This window comes from Rhopalosiphum padi, chromosome 1 (genome assembly GCF_020882245.1).
Source record: "Rhopalosiphum padi isolate XX-2018 chromosome 1, ASM2088224v1, whole genome shotgun sequence".
NCBI classification, from domain to species: Eukaryota; Metazoa; Arthropoda; class Insecta; order Hemiptera; family Aphididae; genus Rhopalosiphum; species Rhopalosiphum padi.
The window spans coordinates 46,346,495-46,363,625 of NC_083597.1; the positions used below are offsets into that span (position 1 = coordinate 46,346,495).

General features: G+C 31.6%; 2 protein-coding genes across 3 annotated transcripts; one reads left to right on the forward strand and one right to left on the reverse strand.

The window, feature by feature from the left end:
- Nucleotides 1–147: 147 nt before the first annotated feature.
- LOC132919452 (uncharacterized) lies at nt 148–7,880 on the forward strand. 2 transcript variants are annotated; one of them, XM_060981093.1, is made up of 9 exons: nt 148–579; nt 1,800–1,928; nt 2,480–2,617; nt 2,680–2,900; nt 3,617–3,730; nt 3,796–3,956; nt 4,743–5,127; nt 5,625–5,866; nt 6,134–7,880. In XM_060981093.1, the coding sequence occupies exons 1-9, from the start codon at nt 322–324 to the stop codon at nt 6,841–6,843; spliced, it is 2,358 nt and encodes a 785-aa protein (XP_060837076.1). In that variant the 5' UTR covers nt 148–321; the 3' UTR covers nt 6,844–7,880. The 2 variants fall into 2 exon arrangements, with proteins under 2 accessions (XP_060837076.1, XP_060837066.1); XM_060981083.1 differs by lacking the exon at nt 148–579 and having other exon boundaries at nt 1,748–1,928; nt 2,480–2,621; nt 6,134–7,878.
- A 3,799-nt stretch (nt 7,881–11,679) lies between these two features.
- On the reverse strand, nt 11,680–14,853 carry LOC132919463 (tubulin beta-1 chain). The gene is made up of 4 exons (XM_060981103.1): nt 14,666–14,853; nt 13,560–13,668; nt 13,284–13,479; nt 11,680–12,880 (listed from the first exon to the last, which is right to left on the reverse strand). The coding sequence occupies exons 1-4, from the start codon at nt 14,720–14,722 to the stop codon at nt 11,899–11,901; spliced, it is 1,344 nt and encodes a 447-aa protein (XP_060837086.1). The 5' UTR covers nt 14,723–14,853; the 3' UTR covers nt 11,680–11,898.
- Nucleotides 14,854–17,131: the final 2,278 nt, after the last annotated feature.

Genomic DNA, 17,131 nt, shown 5'->3' on the forward strand with positions numbered 1-17,131 from the left:
CCTTGCTATATAAGCAAAGATATATATATATATAAATTTACATGTTTTTCATTTGATTCATCAGTACATTAAACATACGGTTACCTACTTATAACTGATAATATTATTTTATAATGTACTAAACATTTAAATTACGCTGCTGACCGCACTTGATATATTAAGATTGAAATGTAAGTATATCGCGTTTCTATAGTTCACAAAATAACAACTAAATTTGGTTTTTTTTTCGTTTCTATCGTAGTATTGTAAGATTGGCATAAGTATTTGGTTGTATACGTGTATATATATATATATATTTTATGTGTACCTAAACAGTAAACAATGATATTTACGATATTGCTCTTCCAAATTATGTATTTAATATTTCGAGTAGTTGGTGGATCTAATAGCTACTACTGTACGGGTACAAATAGTGGTATCGGTGGCAATATACATTTTAAATGTGTAAAAAAATTATGCAACGGTACTTTGTGCGAAACAATTATCGACTACTTAGATAAACCTGGACCGGACGTAACTATAGATACCAACAATAAGGTATTGTTGAATCTCGAAATCGAAAACATTTCTACTATTCACGTAAGTTGTATCACTATAGTTATTACTAGCTTATTCATTTCAAAATATACTTATTATTTTACAACCATGCTTAATACATACTAATTATAGAGGATAATCTTAATATAATCTAATTTATGCGTACATTTTAAATACGTTCATTAAGTGGCTTATCGTCTCACATTCCTCTCAAACCCCAGTACAATATGTATGCAATATGCATATATGTAGCTATTACAGCCAGATGTGAGAACTTAGTACCTACTGCATATAAAAGTATAAAAGGTGACATTTTATTTAATGCATATTAATGTACAATGTACCTGTTACTAAAATGTCTAATCATGACAGTTTATATTATATTATTATAATATAGTAATATTATATAATGAATCAGGAGCATCATTGGGGGGGGGGGGATCAGGATGTGCCGTTGCACCCCTTACTTTTAAAATAGTTCCAATTGGCCTGCACACTGATGAAATAATGCACGATTATTAATATAATTTAAATTGAATTGTATTTTAAATATTTTGATTTTTATATTGACATTTATCAATATTGGTATACTGTCAATCATGATTACAATATTGGTTATACACAAATAAAAATTGTGCTATATAATATTAGTATTGTATTTTAATTTATAAATTGATTTTTAATATTTATGTTAACGCATTGATTCGGTGCATGATGTATGGAAATAATTAGAAGCAGAATAATTTACATATACGTAGTACATTTATTTTTATATGGCCTGCTTAATACTTCGCACACCCGAAAAAACCCCGAAATGACGACCCTGTTATAAATATCAGCGATGGGCAACTAGCGGCCCGTGTACCATTTTTAAATAGCCCGGTGGCTAGTACTATACACTTCAAATTACTTTATAAAAATATAAGATGTTGGAGTTTTTTGTATTGTATTTTATTATATTTATAAAACCGACATAATTTTTATTGCAAAACGTGGATATGAATTCTTTTCTAGTAATTATTGAACTATAAATGCCAATTGTAAATTTTATTGACCTTTTTTTTGTTTTTGCTTTCTATGTTTTCTGGCCCGCTAGATTTTCACTTTAAAAAAATGTACCGTCTATAGTAACATTGAGTTTTCCATCCCTAATATATATAATACCTACATAAAATATTAAAATTATATGTAAAATGTGTACTTACATAATATGATGGTTATTTTAAATCACAAAATATTATATTATAATGTTTACTATATAGGTACTATTTATTAACTATGTTCGTGATTCAGTAAATTCAAATTTTACAACGTATCGTCTCTTGAAACCAATCGTTTTAAAAGTCCAAATAGCTGGACCAAGAGAGTTTTACAAGTTGCGTTTCATAAACGTGAGTATTTTTATTATTATTTTAGTTAAATAGGTAATTATAACTGTTTTAAAAAAATCATGATTATAATAATTATTTTATATTGTATATAATTTTTATATATTATAGTGTAACTTTTAAAACAAACGACGTCACAATAGTATTCCTAATTTCTCGTGAATTTTGGTTTGTCATCTCATAAAAGCTAATTCCAACCCTTGTGGCTTTCAACCTGTTGATTTTTAGTATACAATAATATAAACACTATACAGTATAATACACTATTATATCGAAGTTATATCAATTAATAATTTTGGAGTGCCATAATAGGAATTCAGGAAATTTTGGAAGTCATCAATATTGAATTTATATAATATGTTTAACTAAAAAAATAGTAATGGACAACATTAAAAAACCTAATAAAAATCTTATTTAAAAAATAATTTCATATCTACATAGCTAACTTACACTATGGTATAATTAGAGTGCATTTAATATTATAATATGGATTACCTATTGATATTAAGCTTTAAGCACAATTATTATGTATTTATAATTAATTATTTTTCAAGTACGTAAATGGTGGACCGACAGAAGAAGTGATCAGTAAAGCAACCAGGAAAAATTACTTTGGATGCGATTCTGGAAGCATTAACCCCACGTGTGGTATTCAGTATTATGGCTTAAATGAACCGGTGCCTTTTTCGAAAGCAAGTAAATTAACTTTTGGAGTTTACGAAATAACAACCCTAAATTCGTCCTGTTTATAAAGGGGTTTTGTTGTTCGTGTCTCGATTCGGTCAATGCTGCACGTCAACAAAGATCGTCCGAGGTAGTGAGCAAAATAAACATTTCAATAACGACCAACAACGATGTTGTTATTCAACCAAGAGGCGAACAAGATTGTAAAAACATCACCAATAATAGTCCCAGTTACGCGAATTCATATACTTATCACGAGAGTGCCCATTGTTTTAGATATAGCGATTTATGGTAATATCATACTGTTAATACTTAGTTTACTTAAAGTGATGTTATTTTATAATAATACAAATTTAATTTAATTTATTTTTTATTATTTTATTTTATTTTATAGATTTTGCAATGATATGTTATGTGTTTTAGTGTTTATTTAGTGTGGCAGTGTGTGTATATTATACACGATTTATAGAGGGAAAATGCTTTGATATTAACTTTAAAGGTGGTCTCTGATAGAAAATTGGATCTAGAAGATCTAGTTAGTACTTGTGAGATATAAAATTACCAGTATTTTTCAAATCAATCGAGGAAAAAAACGGAAATATTTATACCAAAACGGTTTAAGACAAAATCGATTGTATTGTAATACAAATACGAATAATTGTAGATATTTAAAATTTTCATAAAATCTGTATACCTACTTGTATTTTCCAAATTTAGACCAAACTAGATATTTAAACAAAGAATAACTATTATATTAATTAGTCGTGCTTCAAAAATATTACTCTTAAAGAATTGAAACTTTTACATATATTATTATCTTTAACTACAGATACACAATGACATTTTAAAAATATTTAGATTAATATTAACACACATAAATTGATAATAATAACACACATACCCGTTGAGAATCATCAAACATTAATTATAGTTATAATATGATAATATAATTACAACTTTATCAAGCGATATTTATTTATTATCATGAATTCATAACTGATACGCAGGTTCAATGTTTATAAAGTAGAAAAATCGGAAACGGTTTTACCACTGACATTGGAGTTATTCAAAAAAAGCGAAAGCAGCGTTTACTCTCTCCAACAACAATGTTTTTCATCATTGTAAAAATAAACATAATTTAAATAATAAGCATTATATTATATATAAAAAATATATATTTCCGTAGATCATCCAACAGCAACCAGACCATTTTCAAGAATTTGGTATCGTATCGATATGAGGTCAAGGGTTTAAATGAAACAGTCGAAAACGACTTAATGGCCATGTTTATCCTGATACCTCAGAACGTACCCAAAACTTACCAATACGGTCTACCGTACTTGAACGGTATGTCATAAAGGAATAGGTACTCTACAGTGTAGAGTCTACACTACAATATATTTCATGAATATGTTTTTTCTGTACCTAATTACGTTGATAAACTCACAACTGTAGCTTCAGCACACTTCAGTTAGGTACTGAATCGATATCGTGGAGTTTTATTATTATTATTATTATTTAGTTTATAGATTATTATAATCGTGCAAATTGTGCAATAATACGCGTATTTTAATTTTCGTTTCAATCTGCTTGAAAAAACAATTTATATTTATCATACATGGGCATTAGTCTAGCTTATAAAATAATATTAATATTTCAATTTATATAATTATTTATACTATATAATTATACAATTTTTCGCCCGTTTAATGTTTAAATATAAAAATATACCATATATTACATGAATTTATAAATATATTATATACGCGACATTGCTATAAATTATAGTACATAATAATACATTAAGACGTTTTTGGTGACAAAAAAGTTCGAGATTTTACTAAATATTAATAATTTATATTATATCAATTTTATTAGATATTATTTAAAATTCATTTGACATTATTTTCAATTTATTTTAATTAAATAATTGCACAATTCCCCAACCTGCCTCCCTCCACAAATTGTCCGTGAGTATAAGATGGTTCTGCCGAATACCCGTGGTTATCGTCTTAATCATCATAAATTCATAACCATCATCATTATCGCATTATCGTCATCGTCGTCTTTGTCGTCGATATCATATACATATTACATATACGAGTATAGCTTCAGTAATGCATTCTATTGCAGATCAACCGGCCGGAAAGTACCTCGCGATCCATCCGAGTAAAATGTCTAAAAACGGCGGTGTCGAATGCGACAAAATCGGAGTGGAACCACGAGGTTTCTACGAACAGCCGGACAGGTGCTATCGACCGCGGGGCACCTGTCTCGGCGAACAGCCCATCCAATTGCTGCTGCAGCGTGAGGCAGACTGCAGCGTGGAACCGTCGGCGGGTGCCGCAAATGGTCGTTTATTCATCGAAGACTATGTGAAAGGTGACATCAGTTTCGACGACGTACACGACCACATTATCGTGGACCGTCAGCCGGTCTCGACCGATGCCGAAATACCCGTGTCCGTGCAGAGCGTCGGAGAGGTCAGACTGGACTACAACGCCGTCATCAACGACAAGTATTACCGATAATATTTTTAATTGGCCATTCAGATAATTATGCATTAATAAATACATGCGATTTAATGGTCCAACTCATAGCTGAGGATATCATCTTATCGGCAAATTTTGAGTACTAATAGAAAATTAAATTAATATGTTATTCCGAGATACCGTAAAAAGTTAGAAAAATATAGTTTTTATTGGATGAATATTTCAGTATAGATTATAACTTAGTTATTAAAGTAACTAGTAATTAGTTTTAGCGTGGATTTTCATAAAAGCGGCCTCCTATAGTAATATATGTATATAATAATAATATCATATATATAGGTGGTAATAATGAATTATTCTCGTTATCGGTTCAACCGTGCGATTTACCATAGTTTAAACTTTTGACTAATAAGTTGTTATAGTGTTAATAGTACATCATATTATACACAATGAATATTATTATGATATCATATATTGGTTGAAAATTCAAAATAACACTTTTAATATCATAAAATTTCCGTAGGATTTTGCTCCAGATAAGCGAGGTACACGCGATTCTTGACAACGATTGCAACAACACCGCAAAATTGCTCGTATTCGTGACGAATTTGGGTTTGAAAACAGCAGATTTCTTCATTGACACTTCGGGTCCTAGAGACTCGAAAAAAATCAGAAAAATACGGGAACAAGCGATCATACATCCCCAGCAGACCGAAAAGATCTTTTTGGCATTCGAATGCCACACCAGCGAATGCGTCGCGACCGGTGAGTAATATTTATATTTTTAAATATTCGTCAGATAATATATATTACTACTATACGTATTGAACTTACATACAATACGATACAACCGACGTTTTATGGCGCCTTACACACTTCCGCGTGCGAGTCCTTGGAACGACAAACACGATTTATTATTATTTGTTTTTTAATAGTTTTGACATTTTTTTTTTCATTCTTTACAACAAGCTCTGGTGAGAGAGGGGGGGTGCATATCATCGTGAAATCTATTCCGATACGTCTATTTCGCAGTGCGGTTGTACACCGAACACGCCGCAGACGTCGCAGTGGCGTCCAGAAAATGCAAGGTCGTCCGAGGTTCCGGTTGCTACTGTCTGTGGCACAGACGGTGCAAGTGTTACCAGGCAGAATCGCCATGTGCCGCCGGCGGCAGATCGTTGAGCCAGGCACAGTACACCGGCGCCGGGTTCCTGGGCGACGTGCCCCCGAGGACGGCGATCGCCGAGGAGGCCGTCCACGACCGGAACACGCTGGTCGCCAGTCTGATTTTTCTGATCGGCTACCTGGCCGCGGCGCTGGTTCTGGGCCTGCTCAAAGCCGTGTCGCCGTACCGCAGCCACTGGCTGTGGACAGTCGATCTCGGCAAACGGCACCTGGACGCGTACAAAGAACCGGAACTCAGAACGTGCCCGGTGGTCCGGGACGACCACGGTTACTGCGTGCACCCCATAACCAAGTCCCGGCACATACGGCTGCTGGACAGGGGACAGGAATTCGTTACCAACGCGCTGTTCTTCGTCAGCCTGCCGACCGCCATGGTGTACGAGGCGCACTGCAACCTGACGGGCGATTGCTGTTTCGTGGCCCAAGACCACTCGTCGTGTTGTATTGCTTTGTCGGCCCATCGGCAATCTCGCGACGATTTCGATTTGCCGCTGCAGACCAACAGTTGCGATTTCCTGCAGGCGCACGGGTCGAATACGTCGGAAAGCATCGAATGACGAACGACGTCGCATCGTCTTTCTGTCAAAAATATTATATTATTGCTATGTGATGAATTCTACCACCACATTCTCGGGACGAGTCATATTCTTTTTCATCACAGCCGTTCTACCATCCCGAGACGTTGTTAAATTATTCCCAAAAATCTTTTTGTACCAAAATATGAAGACAATTTAATTTTCAGGCCATTATTATTTTTTCTCCGACCTGCGCCGAATAAATCCGTAGTGAATTTAATTTTTATTTAATTATGTATCATATGAATAATCGAATAATAAATGATTATATTATGTTTATTTTAAAAATATATATACAGTCGAGTCGCGATAACTCGAAAAACTTCTAACTCGATTTATTTTATTCCCCTAAAAATATAAATTATATTATATAAATTAATATAAATTCGAGTTAGATATCTGGAATCATACATATCTCGAAGCGAATTTTTATCTCCCTTCAACTTCGAGTTATCCCGACTTGTCTGTATATATACCTACCTAGGCTGACGGTTGACAGACGGTATCCGCTAAGAATCGTTGTTCGTATGCTATGGTCTATCATTGAAGTCAAATTTACCTACTAAACGACGAAGCGCACACACGACATCTACTTTATCTGCTACAGCGGAGCTCATACCCACTTATTTATTATTGTAATACTATAGGTATCTAAAATGATATGTACCTACCTACCTACAACCTACTATTGTGATGCTCACGATTGACGATAATAATGGAATCATAAATTCAATACAGTGAAACAATAAAATATATGCAATCTAATATACCTATAGCAATATGTATTATGTATGTGTGATATGTCTATAATCATCGATATTATAATATTAGACCGAAAAAACGATTTAAGCACAGAATAATAACTATTCTTTTTTTTATTCTGTGATTTAAGCCTGAATCCTTCTGCCTTCACCTCTCCCGAAACGGTGTCCATGATATATGGAAAAAAAAATAAAAAAAAATAATTTTTAAATACCTAGGTAAATCGTTGTTTGAAATGTGTAACTTTTACACGATAGGTTGACAATATTGAATAAAATATACATCACACAGCAGAGGCGCCAGTGGCGCAGAACCGCCGGTTACTGTATTATATATACGAGTATACAGTATACAATATACATGTAATAGGTAACTAATAAAGTAATAAGTATTGCGGATGTAATATGTATACTTAATTTAAGTGGGTTTTGTCGTGACAGACGTCCCCAGACCACGGTATCTAGTCCGTAAGAATAGTTAGTTGTACTATACAAGTTATATAGATATTAGGAAATTAATTAATTAATTTTATCCCTTATTTTAGTGTGACAAATTCCAATGTTTACTGATACCTTCTACCTCATATTGTATTTCTATGCAATACCATTTTAAACTGACATCGGCGCCACTGCTGCCACTGTAACTACTTATTATTGCGTTACTAGTTTACTACCTATTTCTATTACTTCTTGTTAAGTTTTTTTTTTTTTAATTACAGACTTGGTAAGTAACCCTAGTACTGCAAAATATTATATCTATATATATGCTTTGTATTTACAAAAATTTAATGAAATTGTCCAAAATTCAAGGATTTACTGAAACCTAAACTCGGAATTGACATTGACTTTATGTATTTGAACATTTTTACATTACTTTTTTTTTTTAGATTACGGATATGATAGATACTTGTGAATTTAACTTATAGATTGAAAACAATTGTTCGCAAAACTAAAAATTGTATTATTCATTAAGTTTCTTTAAAAAAATATATCAAATAAAATTGCTAAATAAATAACTAGTATGGATAAAAAATATGATATTACTATTTAAAAAATGAAATCAACTAAAATTGCTAAGAAAGAGTTTGATTAAATTATTTAAATTACCTATTGACTATTATTAGTATTATTAGTACTATTCACGTGTATATATAATAGCCAATGCATCAGTGCCCAGAGGTACACTATAGCGCTTCTACCTACCTATATAATATTATTTTTTAATTTAGGTATATGATTTTACAGTGAATATCATATCATATGGATATGGACATATATACCAAATCAGGGGCGGCTCCAAGGAGGGGACCCTAGGGGCCGCCCCCCTAAGCCTATATTTCTAAAAAATTCTATATTGTTGAAAAAAACATAAGCTTAGAACATATTATATACCACCGAATATCATAGACACGTACATGTAGAATTATTGTAGATACTAGATATGACGGTATGTAATACGTGCTATCTATATATTATGTATATTATGAAAAACCTATAATCATAAGAAAAATTAAAACTAACCCCCCCCCCCAAATCTCTGAAGCCATCCCTGTACCAAATACGGTTGGTTTATATTATATGGATTTATTAGAGTATAAAAATTAATAGTGATTTGCGGTTAATGAAATATTAATCCCTCTCAAATATTTGTAAGAACAGAACTACAGAACTTAAGTATAAATTTGAATGTATATGTATTATTTGGATTATTAGGACGGTGAGCCAAAGACTGAAAAGCCAACTTATTTGGGATAAGATATCGAACCAGTATTATACATTTGTGTTACCTAATGGCTAATCTAATGTTATTTTGAATCAGTGATGTTTATGCTATCGTCGTATTTTATTTTATAGTAATGGAGTGTTTTTTTGTTGAACAACTCTTTATATAAACGGCTATGTTATGGTCAAAAATAAAAAATGGTTAAATAATATTATTAATGATCAATTTAATAGGATGACCCCCATACATTTTCTAAAAAGTATACTTAGTTTATAATATAAAGCTATAAATGTAATTTTTTTTTTTTAATTTTCAATTATTAAAACGAATATTTTTTAGACAATTATCAATAATACGAAAAATAAATTATAATTTAGAAATACATTCTTTATTTTTAAACATATAAATTAGAATTTTAGATACCCTGTCAGAGTGTCAGCCTAGGTACTATAGACTATAGTAACTATAGTTGTCCGCGGCTCAACGTCGTAGCGATCCCGTATTATTTATGACTATATCTTGCTGAAAGTCTGCGTACGCTCATGAATGAACCGCTATATAAATCCAGTTCACAAAGGAAAAAAGTTAATACCTAATTATTGTTTACCTACCTGTATAAACATAAATACATATTAGTAATATGATATTACATATATTTGTACATAGTATATTAGTAAGTACCTGTAATAAATACCTAATTGTATATAAATTGTGTAGATAGTAGGTATCTACTAGATATCTATATTTAAAAAAAATTATGTGTTATAGACAATAGACTGTAGTTTTGTAGTTAAAGTAGGTAGTAAATTTTATATTTCAGACATTCAAACCTATGATGGCGTTTGGCTTCAAAGTAAAAAAAAATAACACGTACGAACATGGAGGTTAAGCACTTCCCCTAGATGCCTGTTGCACCATACACCTATTGTGAGGGATTATGGTTCTTAAGAAAAGTAGAAAGACCAACAGTTATACCCTTTATATTTGCCCCCTCCCAGGGTGAAAAATAGTTCTCACATGGGCACATGGCTACATCTCTAAGTGGCACTGATGTTGGTTTAAAATAGTATTGCATAACAATAAAAGCTATGATAGAAGGTAGATAACCAGGAAACAGTGAATTTGTTGCACTTAGATACGGGACAAAATGAATGTACTTATATCTTTATCTAGGTATATATATATATATCTTTCATAACTAGCTATATTCTACAGACTATTCCTACTACCATCGTCCGCCATAGTAGGTACTAGGTACCACCATTGATTATAAATATTAAATACTAGTATTAATAATCAATGGTACCACTATACATTAGGTACCTATTGCAAACAATCCATAACAATTTTTTGATTCTAACTTATTTAACCTAAATTTATTTTGTAACCAAACATCAGTTAGGTATGTAATGAATAAATAATGATCAAAAAACTTAATTTCCCTATTTGAAATTAATATTAACAGAAATACCTATTCGTTTGTTATTCAGCTTTCTTTGTTTTTATTTTTACTTTTTAGAAATGGAGTGAAATGATGATTTCATGGTAATATTATATGATATATTTACGAATATACTAGCCAATCTGTGTTTTTGATATAACTGATTAGGTATTTAAAAATAATGGTTCAGCCAAGACTATTAATGGTGCTAGTGTGACCAAGTGCAAACATAGACGTTTACTACTATCTGCATTAAAATATTGACAGTGCATGATTATAAATTTAATACCCAATGTTCGTTCTACTTCAAATCGTTTGTGTACACTAAACTTGCATGCAAATTTCATTTCCCTTTTACGAAACATACCTACTTGGTGAAAATGAAGCATTACATTCCATGTGTATTTATCGATCCCGAACATAAGTATCAATAAGTACGTTTCTCAAGTCCAAGTGTCTTAACTGAATATTTTTACCAACTTAATTACTAGAAAATAATTAAAATAACAATTCTTGATTGTAAGCTTAATATACTATTCAATCAAACCAGATGGATTGCAAAGGTCAAACCAATATTTTTGGATATCTTGATTATCATCACCTAGAATGCTGTTCTCAAATTTGGCTTTTAACAACCAATTGTCATATCAGAAATTTAATTTAAGTTGCAAGTAATATTTTAGCTACCAGCATAAAAATATTCCAACACTTAACATACCAATATTTATATAGCAAAAAACAATATAATTAATTATAATGATAAATAAATATATACAATATACATATTTATCACATAATTATTATATTAATGTTTTGGTGCTCTATCATCCATTTATAAAAAAACTGAAAGGTCTAAAAATATAAGTTATCAATGCAATGAAATACAAATAATATTCATGTGCTTGAAAATAATTTTAAATTTTAATCTCGTAAAGCTATATTGTTCAATTATAATTCAAAATAAAAAAAGCAGTGTTTTTTTAGTATGAGGGAAATGTATCATGGAATGAAAAAGCATTAAGTATAAAAAAATAATGGATTAATATACAGAATTTTTTTTTAAAAAAAAATGTAACAAAAATTAAATTATAAGCTAATTGTTTAAAAGAAGTCTAGTTTTCATCAACTTCTTGTTCCTGTTCTTCGTCGAATTCAGCTTCTTCATCAGCAGTAGCTTCTTGGTATTGTTGGTATTCAGATACTAAATCATTCATGTTGGATTCAGCTTCAGTGAATTCCATCTCATCCATACCTTCACCAGTGTACCAATGTAAGAAAGCCTTACGCCTGAACATAGCAGTGAACTGTTCACTGATTCTCTTGAACAATTCTTGGATAGCTGTAGAGTTACCGATGAATGTGGCAGACATTTTCAAACCTCTTGGAGGAATATCACACACTGCAGTTTTAACATTGTTGGGAATCCATTCAACGAAGTAGCTCGAGTTTTTGTTCTGGATGTTCAACATTTGTTCATCAACTTCCTTCATGGACATACGGCCACGGAATACAGCAGCTACAGTTAGATAACGTCCATGTCGTGGGTCACATGCTGCCATCATGTTTTTGGCGTCAAACATTTGTTGGGTAAGTTCGGGTACAGTTAGTGCCCTGTATTGTTGGCTTCCACGAGATGTAAGAGGAGCAAAACCAGGCATGAAGAAATGTAACCTGGGGAAAGGAACCATGTTGACGGCGAGTTTACGGAGATCAGCGTTAAGTTGACCAGGGAACCTAAGACAAGTGGTAACTCCAGACATGGTCAAAGAGACCAAGTGGTTTAAGTCACCGTATGTTGGTGTTGTAAGTTTTAATGTACGGAAGCAAATGTCATATAAAGCTTCGTTGTCAATACAATAGGTTTCATCGGTATTTTCAACCAATTGGTGAACTGAAAGGGTAGCATTGTAGGGTTCTACAACAGTGTCTGACACTTTGGGGGAAGGTACAACAGAATATGTATTCATAATTCTGTCTGGGTATTCTTCACGGATTTTGGAGATCAATAAGGTTCCCATACCAGAACCGGTACCACCACCTAAGGAATGTGTCAGTTGGAAACCTTGAAGACAATCACAGCTCTCAGCTTCTTTCCTAAAAAAAAAACATTATAAACTATTAAAAAAAGAATAGTTAAATTATATTAGTTTATAATTTAATATAAAAACAAAAATCCAAAATTATTCTTGAATAATGATATATAAACTATAATATCATAACACAGTATCAAACACTGAGATTAAGTAAAGATAAATTAAAATGAAAGAATAATAAAATGTTTGCATTTTAACTCATAATATTATGATTAAAATGAATGATGGTTATATTAATTCTAAATAAATTTACATAAATGGTTTTGATCAACCATTAATCATTTATATTAAATATTAAAATACACATACAATAAAAAAAAGAAAAGTAAATTAGCATCACTATAATATTATAACTTAAATAGAAAGTAATTACATTAATATTCTGATAATAATTGAAAATTTACCTGACAACATCTAATACTGAATCTACAAGCTCAGCACCCTCTGTGTAATGACCTTTAGCCCAATTGTTTCCAGCACCTGATTGTCCAAAGACAAAGTTGTCTGGTCTGAAAATTTGACCGAATGGTCCAGATCTGACAGAATCCATGGTACCAGGTTCCAAATCAACCAAAATGGCGCGAGGTACATACTTTCCACCTTTAATTTATTTTTTAATATTAGTTAAATAATTATTTAATTAGGAATTTAAAAAGTATCAAATTGAAATAAAACATTACCTGATGCTTCATTGTAGTATACATTGATACGTTCCAACTGAAGATCAGAGTCTCCGTGGTAGGCTCCAGTTGGGTCAATGCCGTGTTCATCAGAAATGATTTCCCAGAACTAAAAGAAATATAAAATACAATTACAACATTTTAAAGGACATTATCATAGAGTTTAGTATGTATATAAATATAAAAAACAATTAAAATTTAAAGATTATCTTTATAATCAAAAATTAAATTAGTCAATTTGAAAACCAATTTTATATAGTAAAAACGTATAATAATTATTATGTTACGGTTGACTTATGATGCATAAAAAATACCAAGCTAGTCCAAATAAATTAATATCATATACAACCTTTAAAAATTACATATTATAATAGTAATGAAATTAACTGCCTTGAACAGCAATTTAAATATCTTATAAATTTAGTGGGTCATAAAAATTATAACTAAGAGTGAATACATTAACTCTATCTAGTTCGTAAAGTACCTATTTAATAAAGTAATAAAATCGTCATTAATTGACCAATGCCAAACATACAATAGTGAAAATATATTAAATGATATAAAACCTTAATATAACTCAGGCAATACACAGTAAAAATGTTCAGCATAAAGTGAATACAATTTTATAATAAAAATAAATTGTAAACAAATAAAACCAAAAATACGATTTATTTTTTTTAGGGTACTAAAAAGTAAATATTAAAAACGCTAGTAATTAGCGAAAATAAACAAGAATAAGTAGGCGAGTCACACGATAACGGTTTTTCCGCAAGTCAGATGCACAGACCACATCCTTTGTTGACTTTCAAACTTGACCACGCTATGGTTTGAAAACCGGTTAGGATATATTATATATATATATATATGTATATATATACCTATATGAACTAACAAATAAAAACTACAATTGCAAGTAGGAAAACCGCTGAATTCAAAAACTTAAATTTTTGTTACGTTTACGTTTTTGTTATCTGAACAATAACCGAAGATGTGAGTATATGTGTTTAGGAAAAAAAACGCCGGTTAGATACCGCAAAGTATCTTGACCCGACCGCCATGTTTGAGCGAGCGATCAGACCGAACACCGCGTCGCTTTTAATATTTACCTTGGCTCCAATTTGGTTTCCGCACTGACCGGCTTGAATGTGTACAATCTCCCTCATGATTAAAGGTTTAAGTGAAAATTAAAAAATTAAAAAAATTAAAAGTGCTCGAGTGAGAAGCTTGAGATTATTGAGGTACAGCACAGCGACCGTCTCGAACGCTACAGAGAAATAAAATGGCTACGGCACGGGTTTTGTCGGTTTTGTGGCGTTGGCGACGCACCAGCAACCCCGCTCCAGCCGACGCCCTTGTAGCGTTCCGATTGGCCGGTTACTGCAGTGGTGCCAACGCAAACGCTTCGAAATAACGATTTTTCTGGTTATTTCCTTTGGTTTTTTTTCGTCCACCTTCCGCACAACGTACCGTCGTTTTTGAATTTGAATAACCCAATCGTTAATCGCGTGCCGCTTGCCGTTTTGGGCGTCGGCCAACGCACCGTCGCCGCCGCCGCGCAGTGCGCACCGCATTGAAAACGATTGTTTATGACGATGTCTGCCCCGATGCCGCCGTCTACTTCCCCCTACGCGCTATCCTTTAACGGAAATTTAACGTATTCGATCGTTATAAGTGCTCTCTCGTTCACTCACTCTCTCTCACTCTCTCTCACTCACTCTCTCACTCTCTCTCTCTCTCTCTCTCTCTCTCTCTCTCTCTCTCTCTCTCTCTCTCTCTCTCTCTCTCTCTCTCTCTCTCTCTCGATAACGACTGTAACGTCTATAACTCTTCCTCTCTCTGCTCACAGCTGCTCTCTATTCTGTTAACTTTTTCATAGAAAAATAACATTCTTAATTCTTACATGGCATTATTTCGGTGTTTAACATGACGACTTTGAAGATTAGTTGTGTTTACCAGATATTAATGTTATGATTGTGTATTTGTGTATTTTATCTGTACGATTATATTACATATTTACATATACAGCCATTGTTGGTACTTAGAAGTAAACAATCACATTTAACGGTTTTCAATGTCTACTGTCTAGTACAACAAACGGCCTTAATTAATCTGTAAATATATATTATAGAACTTGGGTGAAACAGGAAACTGATAAAAAATAATAACTTTTGTTTATGACCGTTAAAAGTATGAAAGGCACAGCCGCACAGCAATAATTAACGATATAATTCATTTAGGCAGATGAATAATTCTTATTACATAATTATTTTTTTTACATGACTGTTAATATAAATTCTATACCTTTGTACCTCGGAATCAGATTCACCTATATAAACGGCTATAACCTACCTATTTAATCGGGTAAAAAAATATCAAAAAACAACTTTCAAAAAAATGACGTCTATTTCTATAGCGTATTTTTCAAATGACATTACCAAATTCATAACATCGGTGAGATATTTTTTAGTTGTTACCTATAAACTACATACATGCATAGTTATTTCATAATTTGATTGACTATTTTTTTGTGTCCATATTGGATTTGAATTTTTAAACTCTTCGACTTTCTCTTAAATAAATTTATAAATATCTTAGTAGCTATACGCCTATACCTAGTAAATAGTAATGTTTATATCTGTGCATTATAAACATTAATACATAATTCTACCTACGATAAATTTTACAAAAACTTAATATTGACACAACTGGGTCTTACTTCGGTTATTTCTATACAAGTACTTCAAGGTCAAATTCTTATTTGTTGGCACCTACCTATAGTATTATTTTTCATCTTGAGATTTTATGAATGAACTGGACAATATTATGTTAATAAGTAGCACTATATGTCTATATATATATATATATATAATACCTACGGGCTACAATAAAATTATTATATAATATAAATTAACATTTTTATTTTTTATTTAAGTAAACGCAATTAATACAATACTGATATTTTTTTTATAATAATTATAAAACTTGCATATTCAATCTGATTTATTTATTAATTACCTAGGTACTATGAAAAAAAGACTACCTACCTAATAAACTATAAAAAGTTTAGTAAGATCGATATAATATGACGTAGCAAGTTCACGTAAATAGAATCACCGGCGCCGATCTAAGTTTAATATAATATTATGGCAGTAATGCAATATTTTATTTTAGGGTGAAATGGCTCCCCAGTTTTATGAAAATACTAATTATAACTACAAGGGAGGGTTTTTGTATAGTCAATTATTGTCGACATAATAATAATATTATGTGGATACCTATAAAATACATATATCATCTATGTATTATATAATGTGGCTAATAGACAATAGCTACCTATATAATAATATTTTTTTTATTACCTACCTATTTGTTTGAAGGGTTGTTACTGCTCTGATATAATTGCATGCAGACATCATGAACCTATGCCCTTTAAATAATACTTTTGGCGCCACCCGAAGTCGTTTAAATAAAATATAAAATAATATAATTTGACGAGGAAGTGCATGTTGTTAATTTTATTTAATACAATTATTCATATACCTGACTATATTATGCGGCTTCAGTTTCAGCTA